The sequence below is a fragment of the Colobus angolensis genome, unplaced genomic scaffold (assembly GCF_000951035.1).
Source record: "Colobus angolensis palliatus isolate OR3802 unplaced genomic scaffold, Cang.pa_1.0 Scaffold114, whole genome shotgun sequence".
Taxonomy (NCBI): Eukaryota; Metazoa; Chordata; class Mammalia; order Primates; family Cercopithecidae; genus Colobus; species Colobus angolensis.
This window is the reverse complement of record NW_012112475.1, coordinates 1,667,449-1,686,774: the sequence shown is the minus strand read 5'-3', so window position 1 is coordinate 1,686,774 and position 19,326 is coordinate 1,667,449. Positions and strand designations below refer to the sequence as shown.

The 19,326-nt window shown below is 49.4% G+C and overlaps 1 protein-coding gene across 1 annotated transcript in view; it reads right to left on the bottom strand.

The window, feature by feature from the left end:
- Positions 1 to 1,486: 1,486 nt before the first annotated feature.
- SUN5 (Sad1 and UNC84 domain containing 5) overlaps positions 1,487 to 19,326 on the bottom strand; it is a 20,751-nt gene continuing 2,911 nt past the window's right edge. The window contains exons 4-13 of the mRNA XM_011959724.1: positions 18,942 to 19,008; positions 17,813 to 17,874; positions 15,403 to 15,452; positions 14,091 to 14,125; positions 13,385 to 13,493; positions 7,031 to 7,109; positions 5,357 to 5,472; positions 3,444 to 3,611; positions 2,807 to 2,893; positions 1,487 to 1,664 (exon numbers count right to left, since the gene is read on the bottom strand). Coding sequence (XP_011815114.1) covers positions 1,518 to 1,664; positions 2,807 to 2,893; positions 3,444 to 3,611; positions 5,357 to 5,472; positions 7,031 to 7,109; positions 13,385 to 13,493; positions 14,091 to 14,125; positions 15,403 to 15,452; positions 17,813 to 17,874; positions 18,942 to 19,008 — 920 coding nt within the window. The 3' untranslated portion in view covers positions 1,487 to 1,517. The remainder of the gene's footprint in view (positions 1,665 to 2,806; positions 2,894 to 3,443; positions 3,612 to 5,356; positions 5,473 to 7,030; positions 7,110 to 13,384; positions 13,494 to 14,090; positions 14,126 to 15,402; positions 15,453 to 17,812; positions 17,875 to 18,941; positions 19,009 to 19,326) is intronic.

The following is a 19,326-nucleotide window of genomic DNA, read 5'->3' as shown; positions in this document are numbered from 1 at the left end:
AAAAAAAAAAAAAAAATAGATTAGTAGAAGAAAATACAGGAATATATGTCTATAAACTTGGAACTGGGGATGTCCCTCCCAACAATGCACACAACTTAGATGCCATAAAGAAAAACATTGAGTTGATAATATTTTCGAGAAAATCTGTTGAACAAAAGACACTTAAAAGACAAGTGATTGGGAAAAAACACACACCAGTTAGAGGAGTGAGCCTGGGAGGGGCAGGAGGGGGTGGGGGAAGTGGGGTTTCTCAATGGATTCGCTTTTTAGCAAACCTCAGTTTGATCTGGCTTTTTAATAACAAGAATGGTTTACAGAAAAACTGCCCTAATGATGCCAGGCTGGACGTGTGTGGCTTCCAGGTCCCCTGATTGCTGGGAGGAGCAGGGAGCAGCAGGGATGTCAGGTGACTCCTTGAAGCCCATTCCACTGTGAGGTCCATCAGAGATGGGCCTGGGCCAGGTGCTGGAGGAGCCCTGGATGCTGGCGTGGAGGCCTGGCAGATGGCCAGAGTGGCAGATTCTGCAGCAGGGAGGGCTGGTGCAGGGTGCCCTCCCTGGAGACAAGCATATTTCTGATCTGTCCACCCTTCTAATGCCCAGCTGGCCCTGTGCCAGCATCTCTACTTCCCTGCCCCTGCCTGCTAGGAATTCCCTCCTTCGAAGGTTCCAGTTCCTGCTGCCATTCCGGCTGGGCCAGTCTGCCCTATTCTGGAGCTCAGCCCCTCCCAGAGGACTAGGCCTCCTATCACTTGTCTGGGGCCAGAGGTTGACAATAACCTCGAGGATCATTTACCCAGCACCCATTGTGTGTCATGCTCTGTGCTGAGAGCCTTGTGCACACAGCTGCTGTAGGCACCAGGAATAGGCACTGTTTTTAGCACCTCTATAAGCTCTCAAGACAATGCTAGAGCAGGAGGGACCTCAGCTATGGCAAAGATTACACGGACAAAATATGAGTGACTGAAGTTTGCAAAACAATACTTACATACCTGGAAAAACTGAAGTCCAGAGAGGGTGTCTGACTTGCTCAATGTCACACAGTAAATTGTCAGTATGATGTTGAAACACTCCACAGTGGGTAGGGTTGGGACCTCTGATCTATCACCTTGTCTGACACAATAACCGTAATCCTGTCCGTATTTTATGGCTAGGGAGACCAAGGCTCCTAGAGGGTAGGGTCTTGACCGATGTCACACACAGTTTGGGGACAGAGCTTAACTTGAAGCAAGAAAGGCTTCTCATGTGCAGGAGTTAGACTGCTTGGGTTTGAATCCTGGAGCTGCCATTTGTTGGCTGTCACCTGTGGCAAGTCAGTTTGCTGCTTGGAGCCTTCACTGTCCTCATCTGTGAATGGAGTCTCCTGGGGCTGTTGAGAAGGTGCCTGGGCACCCAGCATGGGATCAACCATTGCTAACCATCAAATGCTCAGAGGTCAAAGGCTAGCCCACTCTCTCTCTTTGGGGCCAAAAGACACTCAGACTTGGTCTGGGGGTAAAGAATAAATTTTAATCTCTCTCAGGTTAGGGGTTCTGGTGAGGCTTGCTCTGCGGGCGGGGCCACAGAGCCATGCACTCGCACGCGGTACAGGCAAGTGAAGGCTGGGTTCCCCCAGTTGCTTGAGATCTTCACCTTGACCGTACCGAAAGCCCGGGCCGGCTGGTTCTGGAAGAGAATCAGTCACGGAGGCAGCTCACCCATAGACTCCCACCCTGCCTGTCCAAAGGTGGGAACTTTCCCATTTCATAGGTGGGAAAACTAAGGCCCAGAGAGGAGGATGGATTGTCCCAAGGCCTCACAACAAGTCAATATTCAGGAGTTCTTACTGAAGATGCTGAGGCCAGAAGGACGGACACGCTGTGGGTGAGGAAATGTCCCAGCCTTGGTGCTGTGGGATCTTGGGCAAACCTCCACCCTTTCTGGGCCTCAGTCCTCCACTCCTGCCCTGCCCCCCCCACCCCCATAAGATGGGAGTGGTAATATCTGCTTCCCAGGATTGCCGTGGGCATGAAATGAGATTTGGGGGCCAGGCGGCCTCTGGAAGCGAATCAGTCACAGAGGCAGCTCACCCATAGACTCCCGGCACACAGTAAGTGCTCTGTAAGTGAGGCCCCTCCCCGTTTTTGCCAAGCAAGAGGGGGGTGGAGGCTGTGTTTGTTCCTCTCCCTATCCAGTGCAAAAAGTGGGGCAGGCTTGGCCTTCACTGGATGGTTCCAACCTCCCAGGGAATGACAGAAGGGGAAACTGAGGCTCCAGAGAAGCAGGGCTTGGTCCAAGCTCACACATAATTTGTGGTTGGGTGGAGATTCGGGCCAGTATGGGTTTGATTCCCAAGCCTGAACATTCGCCCTGTCAAGCCCCAGGGCCATTCCAGTGGTCACTCCTCCGGACCTGCTTCTGTCTCCAAATCCCTCTCCTTCAGGCCTCAGTTTCCCCACCTGTGGTTGGATCAGGTGCTGATTATGGGGCCACCCACTATGGAGACTCTGCCTTTGGAACCAGCAGCCCCTGCCCAGTGGGAACCTCTTGCTCAAGGTCTGCTGTCCCTGGGAAGAAACGCAGCAAGAGGGCTCCCGGGCGCATCAGGGAAAAGGGGACACGGCCGCAGGCGCTGGATCTCGCTGGAGTCCCGCTTGGTCCTGGGTAGCGGCTCCCACTCTCTGAGTCTCAATTTCCCTGTCTGTCAAACAGGTTAGTCATGACTGGGCACCTCCTGGGGATACTGGGGGATGAAGAGGGGTCCCGGGGTACAGACTCCACACTGTGCATTCAGCAGGTGTTCAGCACAGGCAGCTCTTCGCGGGTACCTGGAGTGGGAACATCTGGATGATGTTTTCTGGCTGAAACTGAAATGCCCCCAGGAACACCTCCTCCTTGGGGGAGCCCTCCATGCCCTGTGGAACCAGAACCAAGGTGATGGTGTCAGATACAAGCAGGGCCTTCAGAGGATGTCTCCCCTCTCCAGTGAAGACTTGCACACTCCCCAGGATGGGAGCTCACTACCTCTTTGGGCACCGTTTCGCTGCAGCACAGTGTAATGAACAGGAAAGAGCACTGGCCTGGGAGTCAGAGGCTGAGGGTCTATTTCTAGCTCTGCCATTGACTTGCAGGATTGGGGTGTTTCCCTGATCCTTCTCTGGACCTTATTTTACTGAGATAGTTCAGGTAATGCTTCGGAACTTCTTAGCAAAATGGGGGCTCCATGGTCTCTGAAGATTATCTTGGCTCTGAAAAGCTGGCTTTGAAATAGAGCAGCTGTTTATCCCCTACCCTTGAAGGCTAAAATCAGACCCCAGCCCTGGCCACTTCCAGCCTTAACCAAGCTGCATGCAGCCCCTCCAGGCTGCATGCGTTGTGCAGACGCTGTTTACCCCAGGCCTGGAATACCACCGTTGGAAGGTTGTCCCCTTAGCTAAGCATAGCTCCCTACAGGGGAGTGCTCACATAGATGACGAAGTCCTTGGGGGCAGTGTCCAGGCTGCCTGATGGTGAGATGGTCTTGGGGATGTGCTGCAGTGTGAGGTTGGACAGGTAGACCTTCTGAGCCAATTGGATGGTCACCTGGCCGCGGTTACCCTCAAAGGCCCAGCAGTTGCCAGGTGTCACGTTGGGCTAGAAGAGGCAAGTACAATAAGGGATATGCTGGGTGGGTAGGGGGGTCATCCCACCGTTGATCCCCTGCACTTCCTGGGCCCTCCTGGGTAAGCCAGTCCTTTCTTGTCTCCAAAGCTTGGCTCAAGTGCCACCTCCTCCAGGAAGCTCTCCTGACTGCCCATGCAGGGGTAAGCCTTAACTCAGTTCAATGCAGTAAGGGAGGGGCCTGCTTGGGGCCTCCCAGCCTCCACCCGCTCCCCATTGGCACCCATTCATTCATTAATTTACGTAGTCACTCATTCATTCATTCATCCCTCCCATTATTCTTTACATGGTCTCACAATCACCCCATGACTTAGGCACCATCACTATCCCCATTTTGAAGGTGAGGAAACTGAGTTGGGGGAGCAGGACAATGATTGGTCCAGGGCCATGCAGAGCTGGAAGTGCAGCCCAGGGAATCTGACCTTGGAACTTGCCATTAACTACCACAATCTCCTGCCCCACAGGAGGGGAAACAGGCCCAGGGAGAGAAAGAGGTTTGACGGAAATCACCCAGGAAAGGAGATTACTCGGTGGGTTCTGAGCTTTTGGAGCCGTGGCATGGACAGTCCTTGTCTGAACAGTAGATGCTAGCCCAGGGGTGCAGGGGGCTGTGGGCATCAGGGAAGGCCTCCTGAGGAGCTGGGGCCAAGGGAGTTGAGGAGCCAGCTGGGAAAGGGAGCTGAGGGAACAGCACGGGAAAGGACCAGGGGCGAACCAGGCTTGATGATGTGGGGACCTGGAGAGCCCAGTCAGGCCGGAGCTGGGAGAGGGCCCAGGAGGGGCAGAGTCTTGCCTGGGCTGCCTTTCACTACGGCTCCAAACCTGACTATAGCCAGCGCTTTGCAACCCAGTCACTGCCCCCCATGCCCCCTGCCCCAGCCTGGATGTGGGCACCACCCTGCACTCCCGGGCCCTGTGCTTGGCCTGTGCCCCTGGGTTCTCTCTGCCTGCGGATCTGCTAGTCCTTGGCTGCCTCCACCAGGAAGCCCTTCACCCCATCCAAGCTGAGCAAGGTCAATACCCCAGCTTGACCTCGAGTGCCAAGATCTTGGAGCTCCTTAAGGTAGAACCCATGGATGAGTGGCCTGGGACCTTCTGGCATCACCCAGGGTCGGCTGCTGGGATGAGACTCTCAGCTGGTGTTCACTGAATGAAGGCACCTGCTTTGTGACCAGGACAAGCCCTTTCCTTCTCTGGGCCTCATTTTCCTCATCTGTGAGGCAGGATCCTGGAAGGGTGAGGAGTTCAGGTTTGAACTGTGGCTCTGCTACATACTAGTGACCAGCTGTGTGGCCGCAGTCAAGTGACCTGGCTCTTTGAGCCTCAGTTTCCTCTTCTGCAAAATGAGTCTATGATGGGTCCATGCCCAGTGTAGTCCTGAGGTTTCTCTGACCCTCAAGTCTTGAGGGCTGAGTGGTGAGGTCTCTTCCAATGCCAAAGCAAGCTGTCCCTCTGCTTCACTCCTACCCTAGCCCCAGCAGCCCCTGCTGTCTGTTCTCCCCTCCTGCCCCCGGCCTTCTCCCCAGCCCCCGCCTTGTCAATAGCCCCCTCCTTCTTTCCCTGCCTTTGCCCCTGCGTGTCTCCTGCTCCTACCTCTAACCCCGCCCCTACCCCAACTCCCTTTGCTCCCACCCCCTACCTCTTCTGCCAGCTCCTGTCCCCAAACCCTGCCCGGACCACTCCCCTGCCACTGTCCCATCTCCCGCCATCCCCCCTGCCTCGAGGATCACGTCTGGGGGCTGTGCGTAGTTCCACAGCTGGATCCAGTTCCAGTAGGAGTGGGCCTTCTCATGGTTATAGGTGGCTGATGTGTGCTCAAAGTCAATGCTGGCCCCTGTATAGGAGAAGGGGGTCTCGGTCAAGCAGCCGGGCTTCTGCCTGGTGGAGGGGACCCCACTGACGGGCCCTCACTATGTGCTGGGTGAGCACTTTGGATGAGTCCTGTTCTCCTCTAGGAAATGGGATTACATACAGGTCCTGTTCTCCTCTAGGAAATGGGATTACAGCCATGTTAATAATGGTAATCATGGTGGCTAATTTTTTTTTTTTTTTTGAGACAGAGTCTTGCTCTGTCCCCAGGCTGGAGTGCAGTGGCGCGATCTCGGCTCACTGCAACCTCTGCCTCCCAGGTTCAAGCAGTTCTCACGGTGGCTATTATTAGCAGAGCCATGGCAGTGGCAAAGGCCCCCACGTCATAGGGCTGCTGTGGCGCTGAGATGAGCCATCAGAGCACATTTCCCAAAGTGCCTGGCACACAGGGTGAGCGCTCCCCATGTAACAGTCTTGTGATGACGACCGATACCCATTGTGCAGAGGAGGAAATTCCAGCTCTGGGAGGCTAAGTGAGGCCCCGCACCACTCGGGCTGGGCTGACACTATCTGACCCCACGTCTGACTGATCCTGGGGTGCCCGAGTTGGCGGTGCTGCCTGGTAGGGGTCTGTGCCCCAAGCCTGCAGCCCATACTTGGCCTCCTCCGGGCTGTCCCTGAATGGCTCTCACCCATCTTCTTACAGCCTCCCTTGGTCTGGAATACTTTCTCTCCTCACCAAGTCTCAGCCCAAATGTTCTCCCGAGTGGGAGGCCTCTCTGCCCAGGTCCCCTCCCTCCTTGCCACCTGCCTTATTCTTCTGGAAGCACTGATCCTTTTTTTTTTTTTTTTTAATTGAGACAGTCTGGCTCTGTTGCCCAGGCTGGAGTGCAGTGGTGCGATCTCAGCTCACGGCAACCTCCGCCCCCCGGGTTCAAGCAATTTTCCTGCTTCAGCTTCCCGAGTAGCTGGGATAACAGGTGCCCACAGCCACGCCTGGCTAACTTTTGTATTTTTCGTAGAGACAGGGTTTTACCATGTTGGCCAGGGTGGTTTTGAACTCCTGACCTCAGGTGATCCGCCTGCCTCAGCCTCCCAAAGTGCTGGGATTACAGGCGTGAGTCACCGCACCTGGCTGAAGCACTGATTCTTGACTGCGGAGTGGGGATGGCTCTGTCCTGCTGACCTGTGTGCCCAGCACTGGGTTTGGAGAAGAGTGGTGGGTAGGGGTGGTGGAGAGGTAAAGCCGAGAACAGCCCGAGCACATAGTAGGGGCTTTGTAGATCTTCTGTAATGTGGAGGGTCTATGGATTCCTGTGCTCGCTCCCACCCCACCCCACCCTATCCCCCATACCCCACCCTATCCCCCAGACCCTACCCCTATCCCCCATACCCCACCCCGTCCCAGACCCACTTGAGAAAAAACAAAATTGTAGCAAGAAAACCAGCTTGGAGCCGAGGTCAGCTCTGAGGATGAACTTCCCAGTGGCAGATGGAGTACCACACCAGAACTGAAACCCACCCTTTGCAGAGCTTCTGAGGACACTTGAGGCAGTCAGATGGTGGGGAAGAGGGTCACCTACCTGTAGACTTCAGGGCAAAGTCTGGCTTTTCGATGTAATCACCATGTATCATCTTCATTATTTTCTGGGCCACTTTTTGCTGAGAAGGCAGAAAACACAAGTTGTCCCCTGGTGTGTCGTCACGGACTGTGATCTCCACGTGTCCACGGGAGGTAACAGGGGGCTGCAGGATGCTGTCCTCTCCCTAACAGCCTGCCCCTGCCTGTGGAAGCCTATGGCTCTGTGAAAGCCCAGGAGACACAAAGCCATCCCAACCCCACCCGTGGGTTCACTGGGTGCTTTCAAGTCCATGTGAGCAGATGTCATACGGGGGTCCCGGAGTCTCAGTGCGGTTCAGACAGGGGCTCCGACGTCAGGCCAACCTTTACTGTTGTGGGGCCTTGGGCAAGTTACTGCCCCTCTGAGACTCGATTTTCTTGCCTGTAAGATGGGGACAATAATCGTGTCTGCCTTCCACTGTAGGTCTATAAAGCCCCTACTATGTGCCAGGGCTGTTCTCGGCTTCACATATGTTCACCCTTTCCCCTCCCAGCACCCCTAAGAAGTATCACTATTATCATCCTTGTATTAAAGATGAGAATACTGAGGCACAAAGGTGTAGCTTGTTCAAGATCACCCAGCTGGTATGTGGCAGAGCGATCACTGTGGTTCCAGAGTTCAGGCCCTTAACCATTCCACTCTGTTGCTGGATGCAGATGGCAAAGCATTTAGCACAGTAGGTGCACAATAAATACCAGCTGTTCTTTTTATTAGACTCTTCCCAGTGGTGGAAGATTCTGTTTTCCAAAAATGACTGCAACAGGGTCTCCCATTCCAGGCTCTTCTTTCAGTGTGACCTCCCACTGAGAGTTGGGGTCTCAGCCCACCAGTCTGGGCTTATGACTACGGCAGAAGTGATGCTGTGTGACTTCTGGGGCTAAGTGCTAAAAAACGATACAGCACTGCTTGGTTGTCTGGGCACACTCACTCCTGGAGGCCAGCCGCCATGTTGAGAGGAAGCTCAGGTCACACGGAGAGGCCACAGATGGGTGCTTTGATCAACAGCCCTGAGTCCCAGTGGACAGCCGGCATCAATCTCTAGTCACGTGAGTGAATCCAGATGATTCCAGCCCCAGATGTAGAGTCACCTCCAGCTTTCAAGTCTTCCCAGCTGAGGCCCCAGATACCATGGAACACAGACAAGCCATCTGCACTGTGTCCTGTCTGAATTTCTAACCCACAGAATCTCTGAGCACAAGTGGTTGTTTTACACCACTAAGTTTTGGGATGGTTTGCTCTGCGGCAATGGTAACTAGAACAATAGCCAGGGTGTTACAAGGCAGTGATTATGATTCTATTTTGTTGATGTGCAAACTGGAGGCTCAGAGAGGTTGATGACCTGCCTGAGGTTACACAGCTCCAAAAGGCAAAAAATCCCCAACTCCTCCCTTCGTTGGCTGGGGACAATAATCTCACCTATTACTTTTCAAAACTGGGTTGCCAACCCCAGGGAATTTCCCTGATGGCCCCCACCCTCTCTCTGCCCCAAGGCTGGGTGCAGCCTTCTTCTCTGGGATCCACAGGTTCTGGGACTGCCTTGAGGGCAAGGACGAGCTCTAGTTGATCCCCGATCCTGGATTCCCAGCACGCAGCAGGCGCTTAATGATTGCACAGTGATTAGTGCATGCCTTTGGATTCCACCTTTGTTTAAAGGCAACAAACATTTAGGGAGCACTTACCATATGACAGACATTAGTCTAAGTTTACATGAATTACCACGTCTAATCCTTACCACTCATCTTCTAGATGAAGAAACTGAGGCACAAAGATGGTAAGTAAATTGATCAGCGTCACACAGCTTATAGGTGGTGGGGATGAAATTCAAAGCCTAGCAACCTAACTCTGGAGCCAGTCCTTTTAATCACTATGCCTTACTGCCTTTGTAAGTCGTAGCGGGGCCTCCCTCCCCACTGCAGAGGAAACACCTGCCAAGAGCCTCACTTGATAGTGAGTGACTGACATGGTCTCTCCTCCTGGGTCTGTCTGAACAGAGCTTAGAGGGGAGACTTAGGGGCACTGGAGACCTAGGACTTTGGGACAATAAAAGATAAAGATGAGTTTTAGCAAAGTTTTCCTGAATCTTCCACAATGGAATCCTCTGTGAACTCTTTTAAAAATTCAGCTTCTAGGTAAAGATGATGGATTGAAGACATCATCTAATTTTACTTTCTCCCAACGCCCCATTACAGCTTCAGTAAAGGGATTTAAAAAGACCCAAACCCATATGAACAGGAAGCATAGGAGAGGAGAAAACCAGCCTGCTGCATATGGTTGTGCATGTTGCACACTGCAGAAAGGTTCCCAGTTAAGGGGCCCTGTGTGTGGGCTGACACCCAGCTCTTCACCTGTTCTTTGATTTGGAGGAAGGTGCATTTTGCAAATTCATCTGCCCAGCACAGGTAGCTTTTTCCAATCTGCAAAAAGGCACCATGTGTCCCAGCAGTGGCCCTGGAGACAGCAGTAATATTCTAGAAGTTGTCCTACACATTGCAGGATGTTTAGCAGCCTCCCTGGCTACCCACTAGGTGCCGGTAGCATCTCCTCCTCACATTGTAACAGCCCAAAACATCTCAGACATTGCTGACTGTTCCCCAAGGGGCAAAATAATCCCCAATTGAGAACCACTGATTTAGCAAAAATGAGAAATCTGAATGTGAAACTGGCCATCCTCAAAAAGCTCAGGATTGGTGGCTTTAGGTGCCTCTGAAATTGGGGTGGAGGATTGGGTGTTAAGTCATTTAAGAGGAATCTCCAGATTCCCTGGGGACTCCCTCTTATTCTGAGAAGCTGAGTGACTTCTCTGTTCCCCAGTAGAAGACTAGAAGTTATTCTCCGGAGAGGGTAAAACAGAGGGGTTCTGTTGGGACAGGTGAAGGTTTCTTAAATAAGGACACCCAAAGCACTGCACATACAAGGTAGATGCACTTGACTTAATTAAAATTAGACATTTTTGTTTGTCACCAATGAGAGTGAAAAGCCACACTATAGCCTAGGAGAAGATATTTGCAATATGTACATCCAATAAAATATGTTTACCCGGAACACACAAGAACTCCTACATATCAATAAGAAACGGCACTCTCCCCCAGAAGGCAACAGACAAAATCCAAATGGCCACTGGATACATGAAAAGACACTCCACATTATTAACAACCAGAAATGCAAATTAAAGCCATAGTGAGATACCACTTCTCACCCTGCAGAATAAAGTAAAAAAGACTTGGCTGGGTGCGGCGGCTCACGCCTGTAATCCCAGCACTTTGGGAGGCCGAGGCAGGTGGATTATGAGGTCAGGAGATCGAGACCACGGTCTCTACTAGAGACTGAAACCCCGTCTCTACTGAAAATACAAAAATAATTAGCCGGGCGTGGTGGCGGGCACCTGTAGTCCCAGCTACTCGGGAGGCTGAGGCAGAAGAATGGCGTAAACCTGGGAGGCGGAGCTTGCAGTGAGCTGAGACAGAACCTGGGCAAGAGAGCAAGGCTCCGTCTCAAAAAATATAAAATAAAATAAATAAATAAAGTAAAAAAGACTTATGATACCAATTGGTGAGGATGTGGGACAACTGGAATTTGCATATACTTTTCACAGGAGTGTAAATTGAAAAACTATTTGGCAGCATCTAATAACATGAACACACTCATACCATATGATCCAGCATTTCCACTCCTAGTTATATCTACTCCCAAGATCAATAAGTATTTATGTTCACCCAGTGATAGGAAAAAAAATTAGAATTGTTCAGGAGCTGACATTCAAATAACAGGAGCTTCAAAAATAAGAATAGAGCAAATGGTGCTGGGGGAAATCACCAATTTAGTCACATGAATAAATAACATTTCTTAGGCCTGAAGGCCGGGAGTTTCCAGATTGACGGGTTCCAAAGGGTGGCCAGCCCATAGGCACATCTGTGGAAGCAACAAGGACCAGATGAACTAAAATTCTACAGAGCAGAATTTTATTCTTACAATCAGCAGAGCGATTATAAGCACTGGCTCATTTTTTTGTCTGTTTGTTTTAAATTTCTGGGGGCATTTGACAATTCTAGGCATGGGCTAAGGATCTGGGCTTAGGCCAGACAATGGGCTGCTGCTACTGGTGAAAGAGAAAGAAGCAAAGTTTTTAATGGTGACAAAGAGCTAAAGTAACAAAATTGGGGACTTGAGGAGCCTCAAATATGGCCAGTTTTCTTCACAAGGTATTAACTGAATTTCAAGACTATAGGAGGCTATAGGCCACTTCAAATGTTTCTGAAAGGCAGAATAAAACTTCACATCTTCACAGTGCTTCGGAAATGAAGTCCCTTTGAGGGAGGGCACCCCAAAACACAACAAGCAAGAGTTCAAAGTCTTAGAACGGTGATTCTCTCTGGTATGTGTCAGAACCACCTGGAAGGCTTGCTGGAACGCAGATGATTGGTTCTCGTCTTCAGAGCCTCTGATTCAGAAGGTCTGAGTGAGGCCTATTAATTGGAATTGCTAACATTTTCCCAGGTGATACTGGTGATGCAGGCACGTGGGCCGTACTTGGAGCTCCATTGCCCTAGAAGGGGTGGTAGTGAGTCAATACTGTGCTTCAGCTGCATTTCACCTGGGGGCACTAAACCAATTCTGGGCACAATTAGCAGCCAAGAATCCATGTTTGCCCCTGGCAGAGAAAGCTGCCACCGGGTCCAGAGATTTTTGTGTTCATGCAGGGGTGAGAGACAAATTTGGAGACTTGTGAGGCCTCAAACATATGGCAAGTCTTTGCCACTAAGACAGTTGCCAAATTTTTGAAGCTGCATGGGAAGGAGTCTGAAGAATGAAGCTTAAAACCTCTGGATAAATCTTTTAAAAATTGTGATCCAGGTCTGTCTGAACTAGCTTAACACATGTCTAGATAAAAGTGACCAGTCTATTTCATCTTCCTTATAAAGAAAAGGGGAACTTTCTCTAGTGGAATTATAATTATTTGGAACAGCTACAGTTCTTTCATATACAATGTTCAGAAACCACTAAAAGTTACTAGACTTGAAGAGGCAAGACCATATGATTGATACCCAAGATAAAAAGCAGAAAACAGAGGGATGCCGCAGATGATCCAGATATTAGAGTTAGCAGACAAGGATTTTTAAAATAACTGTTGTTAATGTGTTAATTAAAATAAAGGAAAAGATGGACAACATAGGTGAAATGTTGAAGAATTTCACCACAGAATTAAAGTCTGTGAAAAAAAATCAAATGCATATCCTAGAACTAAACAATGCAGTATCTGAAATTAATAACTAAGGCTGGATGCGGTGGCTCAAGCTGTAATCTCAGCACTTTAGGAGGCTGAGGCAGGTGGATCACTTGAGGTCAGGAGTTCAAGACCAGCCAAGTCAACAGGTGAAACCCTGTCTCCACTAAAAATACAAAAATTAGCTGAGCGTGGTAACACGCACCTATAATCCCAGCTACTCGGGAGGCCGAGGCATAGGATTCACTTGAACCCAGGAGGCAGAGTTTGCAGTGAGCCGAGATTGCGCCACTGCACTCCAGCCTGGGTGACACAGGGGAGGCTCCATTAAGGAAAAAAAAGAAAGAAAGAAAGAAAGAAATGCATGGATTTAATAGTAAATTGGAGAGACAGAATGATGCAAGATTATTAGTAAACCTGAAGAAAGGTTAATAGGAAAATATCAAAACATAAGCACATACAGAAAAAGAATGAAAAAACAAACCAGGTAATAGCATAGGAATCACATGAAGCACTCTAAAGGCCTTCAAAGCATAGGCCTAGCATAGGTGTAATTAGAATCCAAGGAAAGGAGACAGATAATGGAAAGAAGAAATATTTTAAGAGATAAAAGGTAAAAGTTTCCCAAAACTATTGAAAAATATCAACCCACAGATTCAGTAAGCTCAGCAAACCCCAAACCAGTTTATATGAGGAACATCAGAGACAAAAAAGAGTGTTCTACAAGCTCCCAGGGATAAAAAATAGATCAGACTCAAAGGATCAATAATAAGACTGACATTAGACTTCTCAATAGCAACAGTATAAACTATAATACAGTGGTGGGCTTCCTTCAAAATTCTCAGGAGAAATTATTTCATATTTAGAATTCTATACCCAGCCAAACTATCAACCAAGTGCAAGGATAGAAAAAGATGCTTTTAAAAATACAAGCACTAAAAGATATACTTCTTTCACTCTTTTCCTGGAAGTCACTGGGAGGTGTGCTCCATCAAAATGAGAGATAAAACCAAGAAAGAAGACTTGAGGTATAGGAAACAGGACATCAAACAGAGAGAAATTAGATGTTTGGGGCAGAATGGCCAGTGTCTCACCTCATCAGACATGGCTTCCATCTCCTGGAGCTTGGCAATGAGCAGGTTCATGCTACCTCGGAGGTCCTGGATTTCCCCACTGTGATGTCTCACCTTCTCCTGGTACAACCTTATCAGGAAGGAGTGATAACGAGAACAGGTTGATTTGTGATACTGTTGTTGTTACCCTCAGATTTTCCCTTTGCTAGTTGGCTCTCAAAGAATGAGTTTCAGATTTTCCTACTCTCTTGGTTCCATCCCTCGACCCGTTCACCAGGTTATTATCTCTAAAACATTACTCATTCTGTTCTTTCTGCTTGGAATATCCTTATGCCCAGCTCATTCCTTCCAAATATTCCTGAGTATTTTGTCTGCAATTAAGGATGCTGCCATCATGTGGTGTCTTGGTTAAAATTTCTTCTCAGCTACCATTTGCCGAGTACTGACTATGGGTCAGGAACTAATCAAGACACTTCACATCTTCTTTAATGCCCATAGTTGCCAAGAGCAAGATGGGTGTTATGCTTCATCTCATAAATGAGGAGTCAAAGGCCCAGACAGAAGAGGTGACTTGCCTAAGGTCAGCCATGTAGAAGATATGGGAGTTAGGATTTAAACCCAGGTTGGTGTGACTGCAGAGCCTACATTTGTAGCCAATACACCTTGGATTCTGGCTACAGCTCTGCTTTTTAGGTAATAATATGGTTACTCAGAAGATTCCTCTTACCTCAAGCTCTGCAGTGGACCATTTATGCTGTTATCCTGGTGGAGTATTGAGAAAAGTAAGGGGTCTCTTTCAGATGGCTTCGTCTGACCCCAGGAGAATTTCATCCATCTATTCTCCCACAATTATAAACCCATACATTCATCCACTTTCCTGTTGACTCTTCCATCCATCTACCCACCTATCGTTTATCCAAACTCTAATTTACTGTCCTTTTTATTCATCCATCCACACTTTTATCCATCCAACCACACCTTCATCCATCCACCCTTCTACCCAACCACCCTCCCTTATCAATCTATTCTTCCAACTCCCCAACCTCCCCAATCTGTTTACACTCCAACCCATATACCACTATCCATCTACCCACTCTTTCATCCATCCATCTATCCACCAACCTACCCATCCACTCATCTATCCCATCTGCTCTTCCATCCACCCATCATTTCATCCATCTGTTCACCTATTCATGTATTCATCTAGCCTCCTATCTCTTTCCCCCAGTCCTACATCCATCAAATCCAACCTTCCATCCGTCCATCCTCCCATCCATTCTCTCTCCATGCACACTCTCATCTGGCCATCCAGTCATCCAACATTGACAGTGGCAACCCTCTTGCTGGCACCAAATTAAACATTGCTGGGGTGAATAGGACCTGGCTCCTTCTTTCAAGAAGCTACCAGTACAGTTGGAGAGACAGTCATGACCACAGAAAATTATAGGAGGAAAGAGGAATGTGACCACTTCTGCCTGGGTGTTTCTAGAGGAGGTGACATTTTAGCTGGACCTTGATGGATATGAAGGGGTTCAGAAGGAGGAAAAGAGGAGAGGGAGGTACAGGCCTTTCGGATCCCCTTTCTGAGGTCCTCTGAGACTTTTTGCAGACCTCAAGTAGGAGTTTCGCCACTTATTTCCTCCTCCTTCCTCCTCAGAAACCCGAAAGCAAATGAGTATCATTGCTGTTAAGCAGAATGACAAGCTGCCTTAAGTGCAGAAATGTGTTCGCTGTTATCACCACCCCACTTTAAGTGGGGCCTTGAGAAAGGAGAGATGGGTCATCTCTGAGAGTAAAAGACAGGAGAGCCATCTTGGAGGAGGGACTATTGCATCCAATCTTTGAAAGCCACCTCTGGCAGAAGAGATGGGTTCTAGGTGGGTGGCACGATGAAGACAGAGATTTGGATCTGCAGCTGGGTTAAGTCAGGAGCTGATTAGGGGCCTGATTTGGTGAGAATGAGTGGAGCTATGGAGGTGATATTGACTGGTTAGGGTGAGACCAGTCAGCTGTGGGGCCTGAGGGGGGTGCACACTCACCTGCCAGACTTTCATTTTCGATGGTAAGTGAATAGAAAACATCCAGAATCCTGTGAGGCCATGAGAATAAGAATGAGCTATTTAACATGCAAGATGAAGAGCTTAGGCACTGGAGTTAAGGCGTCTGGGTTCAAATCCCAGCTATGCCACTTGCCAGCATTGTGCAACACTGGGGGAATTACTTAATGCTCTATGCCTCAGTTCCCTCCTCTGTAAAAATATGAATAACAATAATATCCACTTTGTGATCAAATGATATCAAATGTGTAATATGTGGCACATCAACCAAGTCATCTGTGGCTCCCCCTTCCCTGTTCCAACTCTACTGGGGACAACTGGCAAAGAGAATAAGGCACTCTGCATTTTATGATCTCCATGCTGGCTGAAAAGCCACCATTCAAGCCATTATTTAAAAGTCTTGATGGGCGCGGTGGCTCACGCCCATAATCCTAGCACTTTGGAAGGCCGAGGCAGGCAAATCACTTGAGCCCAGGAGTTCAAGACCAGCCTGGCCAACGTGGTGAAACCTGGTCTCTACAAAAAAATTCAAAAATTAGTCAGGTGTGGTGGTGCACGTCTGTAGTCCCAGCTACCTGGAGGCTGAAGTGGGAGGATCACTTGTGCCAGGAAGTCGAGGCTGCAGTGAGCTGTGATGCACTGCACTCCAGCCTGGGCAATAGAGTGAGACCCTGCCTAAAAAACCTAGCTTTTACTGAGGCAGGAGAATCGCTTGAACCTGGGAGGCAGAGGTTGCAGTGAGCAGAGATCATGCCGCTGCACTCCAGCCTGGGCAACAGAGACTCTGTCTCAAAAAACCCCAAAAACCAAAAAACAAAAACAGCCTTTAAAATTTAATTGTTGTTCTTGATAAAACCCTCAACGAACTAGGAATAGAAGGGAACCTCCTCACCGTGATAAAGACCATCTACGAAGAACTCACAGCCCATATCCTCTTTAATGGTGAAAGACTGGGTGCTTTTCCCCTAAGATCAGGGATGAGACAGGGATGCTTGTTCTTGCTAATTCTATTTAACACGGTACTGGAGGTTCTAGCCTGGCCAATTAGTCAAGAAAAAGAAGTAGGCCGGGCATGGTGTCTCACACCTGTAATCCTAGCACTTTGGGAGGCTGAGGTACGATGGTTTGAGGCTGGGAGTTCTAGACCAAACTGGGCAACACAAGACTCCATCTCTACAAAAAAAAAAAAAAAATTAAACAAAAATAAAAAAATTAGCTGGGGGTGGTGGTGCACGCTCGTAGTTCTAGTTACTCAGGAGGCTGAGGCGGGAGGATCACTTGAACCCAGGAGTTCGAGGCTGCAGTGAGTTATCAATGAACCACTGCACTCCAGCCTAGGTGACAGAGGGAGACCCTGTCTTAAAAAACAAAAAAGAAGTAAAGCTCGTCCAGATTATCATGCAGAAAAGAGTTAAACTACCACTATTTGCAAATGACATGATCTTGCATTAGAATTCTAAGGGATCCGAGATTAGGTGTCATGCCTTGTGTTATAACTAAAAATTGGGTTCAGCAAGGTTGCAGGATATAAGATCAAGGAACAAAAAGTCAGCTGTGTACACTAGCAATAGATAACCTGAAAACAAAATTAAGAAACCCATTTCTAATAACATCACAATAAAGGTGTTATTTAGGCTGGGCGCGGTGGCTCACACCTGTAATCCCAGCACTTTGGGAGGCCAAGGCGGGTGAATCATGAGGTCAGGAATTCAAGACCAGCCTGGCCAAGATGATGAAACTCCATCTCTACCAAAAATACAAATATTAGCGGGGAGTGGTGGTGCGCACCTGTAATCCCAGCTACTCAGGAGACTGAGCCAGAGAATTGCTTGAACCCGGGAGGTGGAGGTTGCAGTGAGCCAAGATTGTGTCACTGTACTCCAGTTTGGCAACAGAGTGAGACTCTGTCTCAAAAAAAGGGTGTTATTTATCGAAGTCCTAGTTGTTGGATTTTAAAGCAAGACAATTCTCTAGGATTCACTGTTCATTTTCCCATGGGAAGCTGATTCTCCCTCCTTCCCCCAACCCCAGCCTCCACTCCAAAGCCAGTATATTTCAGTGGAGGGAGGAGATTCCTTTGCTTGGGAAAGCTAAGCTGTGTAGTAGGAGGTTGGGGGCGAGTGGCTGGAAAGAAGCCATGGAAACCCAGAAAGCGGGAGTAACAATGTTTATAACACGGTTTGGGGAGAGCTTTATAATTTCCGAAGCATTTCTTGGCTTCCAAAATATTTTCATGGTCATCATTTAATTTCATAATTTTCACAGCAACACCCATCAGGCGGATGGGGAAACTGAGTCATGTGGAGGGGCAGTGTCTTGCCCAGTGTCCTATAATCAGTGCCAGTGCCCAGGAATACCTTGACCTGGGACTGGGCAGGGCCCTGGGACGCACCGAAAGCGCAGAGGAGCAGAATGCCTGTCTTCTCCATGAGCTTCTGGCACAGCAGCTTGCATCTGGAAGGCAGGGAGTGGTGGTCAAGGTCAGGTGGGCGAGGTCCTGCCAAGTGTTCACCCTCCTCTTTGTCACTCTCTTTCTCCATAGGCATGCTATTTGCCCTGTCCCTTCTTCTCTCCCTGGTAAACGTGTCCTTCAGGATTCAGCTCAAATGTCCTCTCCTCCAAAGACCTCCATAGGCAACACTCCCAACCCTCCAAGCTTGGCATGTTTTGGTGCCTGCCTTTCCCACCTGAGTGGGAGCTCATGAGTGGCAGGGCTGAGCTAGGCTCAGAATAGATGTTAAGAAAACATTTAAAATTTAAACTTCAAATGAATGAATGAATGAAGTGGATATCTCTGCTGCAGCTGGGAAGAATTTCCAAGGACAGGAAAGGAAAAGGGAAAGAATGGGGCAGGCCGTCGGGGCAGGAAGAACAGCATGTGGTGGGCTGGGTGCGGTGGCTCATGCCTGTAATCCCAGCACTTCGGGAGGCTGAGGTGGGAGGATCACTGGGGTTTGAGACCAGCCTGGGCAACATGGTGAAACTCTGTCTCTACAAAAAATACAAAAATTAGCCAGATGTGGTGGTGTGTGCCTGTAGTCCCAGCTACTTGGGAGGCTGAGATGGGACCATTGCTTGCACTTGAAAAGTAGAGGCTGCAGTGAGCCGTGATGGCGCCACTGCACTCCAGCCCTGGTGTAGAGTGAAACCTTGTCGAAAAAAAAAAAAAAAAAAACTTAACAGCACGTGCAGATGTGTGGAGGCGGGAATAGGAATAGGAATGGTGTGTCCAGGGAGTGAGAACCCTGGCCTTGCTGCCCAGTGGGTCCCTGGCAGGAAGCCAAGTGAGAGCAGCTTGGAAAGGAAGGGTGGGACAGGATTCCAGGGCACTGCAGGCTGAGGGGCTGGAGCAATGGGGGGCCACAGTGGTTCTGGGGTGGGGGTGTTTGATAACAGCCAGGTTTGGGATAGCTTTTCTAGTCTGGCTACCAAGGGGAGATCTAAACTGGTGGAGGGGCTGTTAGGGTCCCCAGCTGCCATTTCCCACTCCCCATCACCCTCCTGCTGCCTTCCCTGCTCACCTGCACGTGTTGAACAGAACCTGCTGGGCCTGAGTTCTCAGGGAGCAAGCAAAACAGGTGAACCAGGCTGCACAGGAGACAGAAAAGCAGTGAGTCACTGTGCCCTCATCTTTGTTCCGCTACAAGGACCTGCTGACCTTTCTGGGGCTGGGTGAGGCCCTGGAGCTGGGCGACCCTCTCGACTTGTTGGCTGAGCCCAGGACAGCACCGGGCTCTGCTTATGGGTACGCACTAGCCTGGAGTGAGTACAGGTCACTACAGGTGGACACTGCTTGCCACTGACAGTTAACAGACGTTTTCTTTCTTCTCTCTTCCTTCCTTCCTTTCTTCCTTCCTTTCTTCCTTCCTTCCTTCCTTCCTTCCTTCCTTCCTTCCTTCCTTCCTT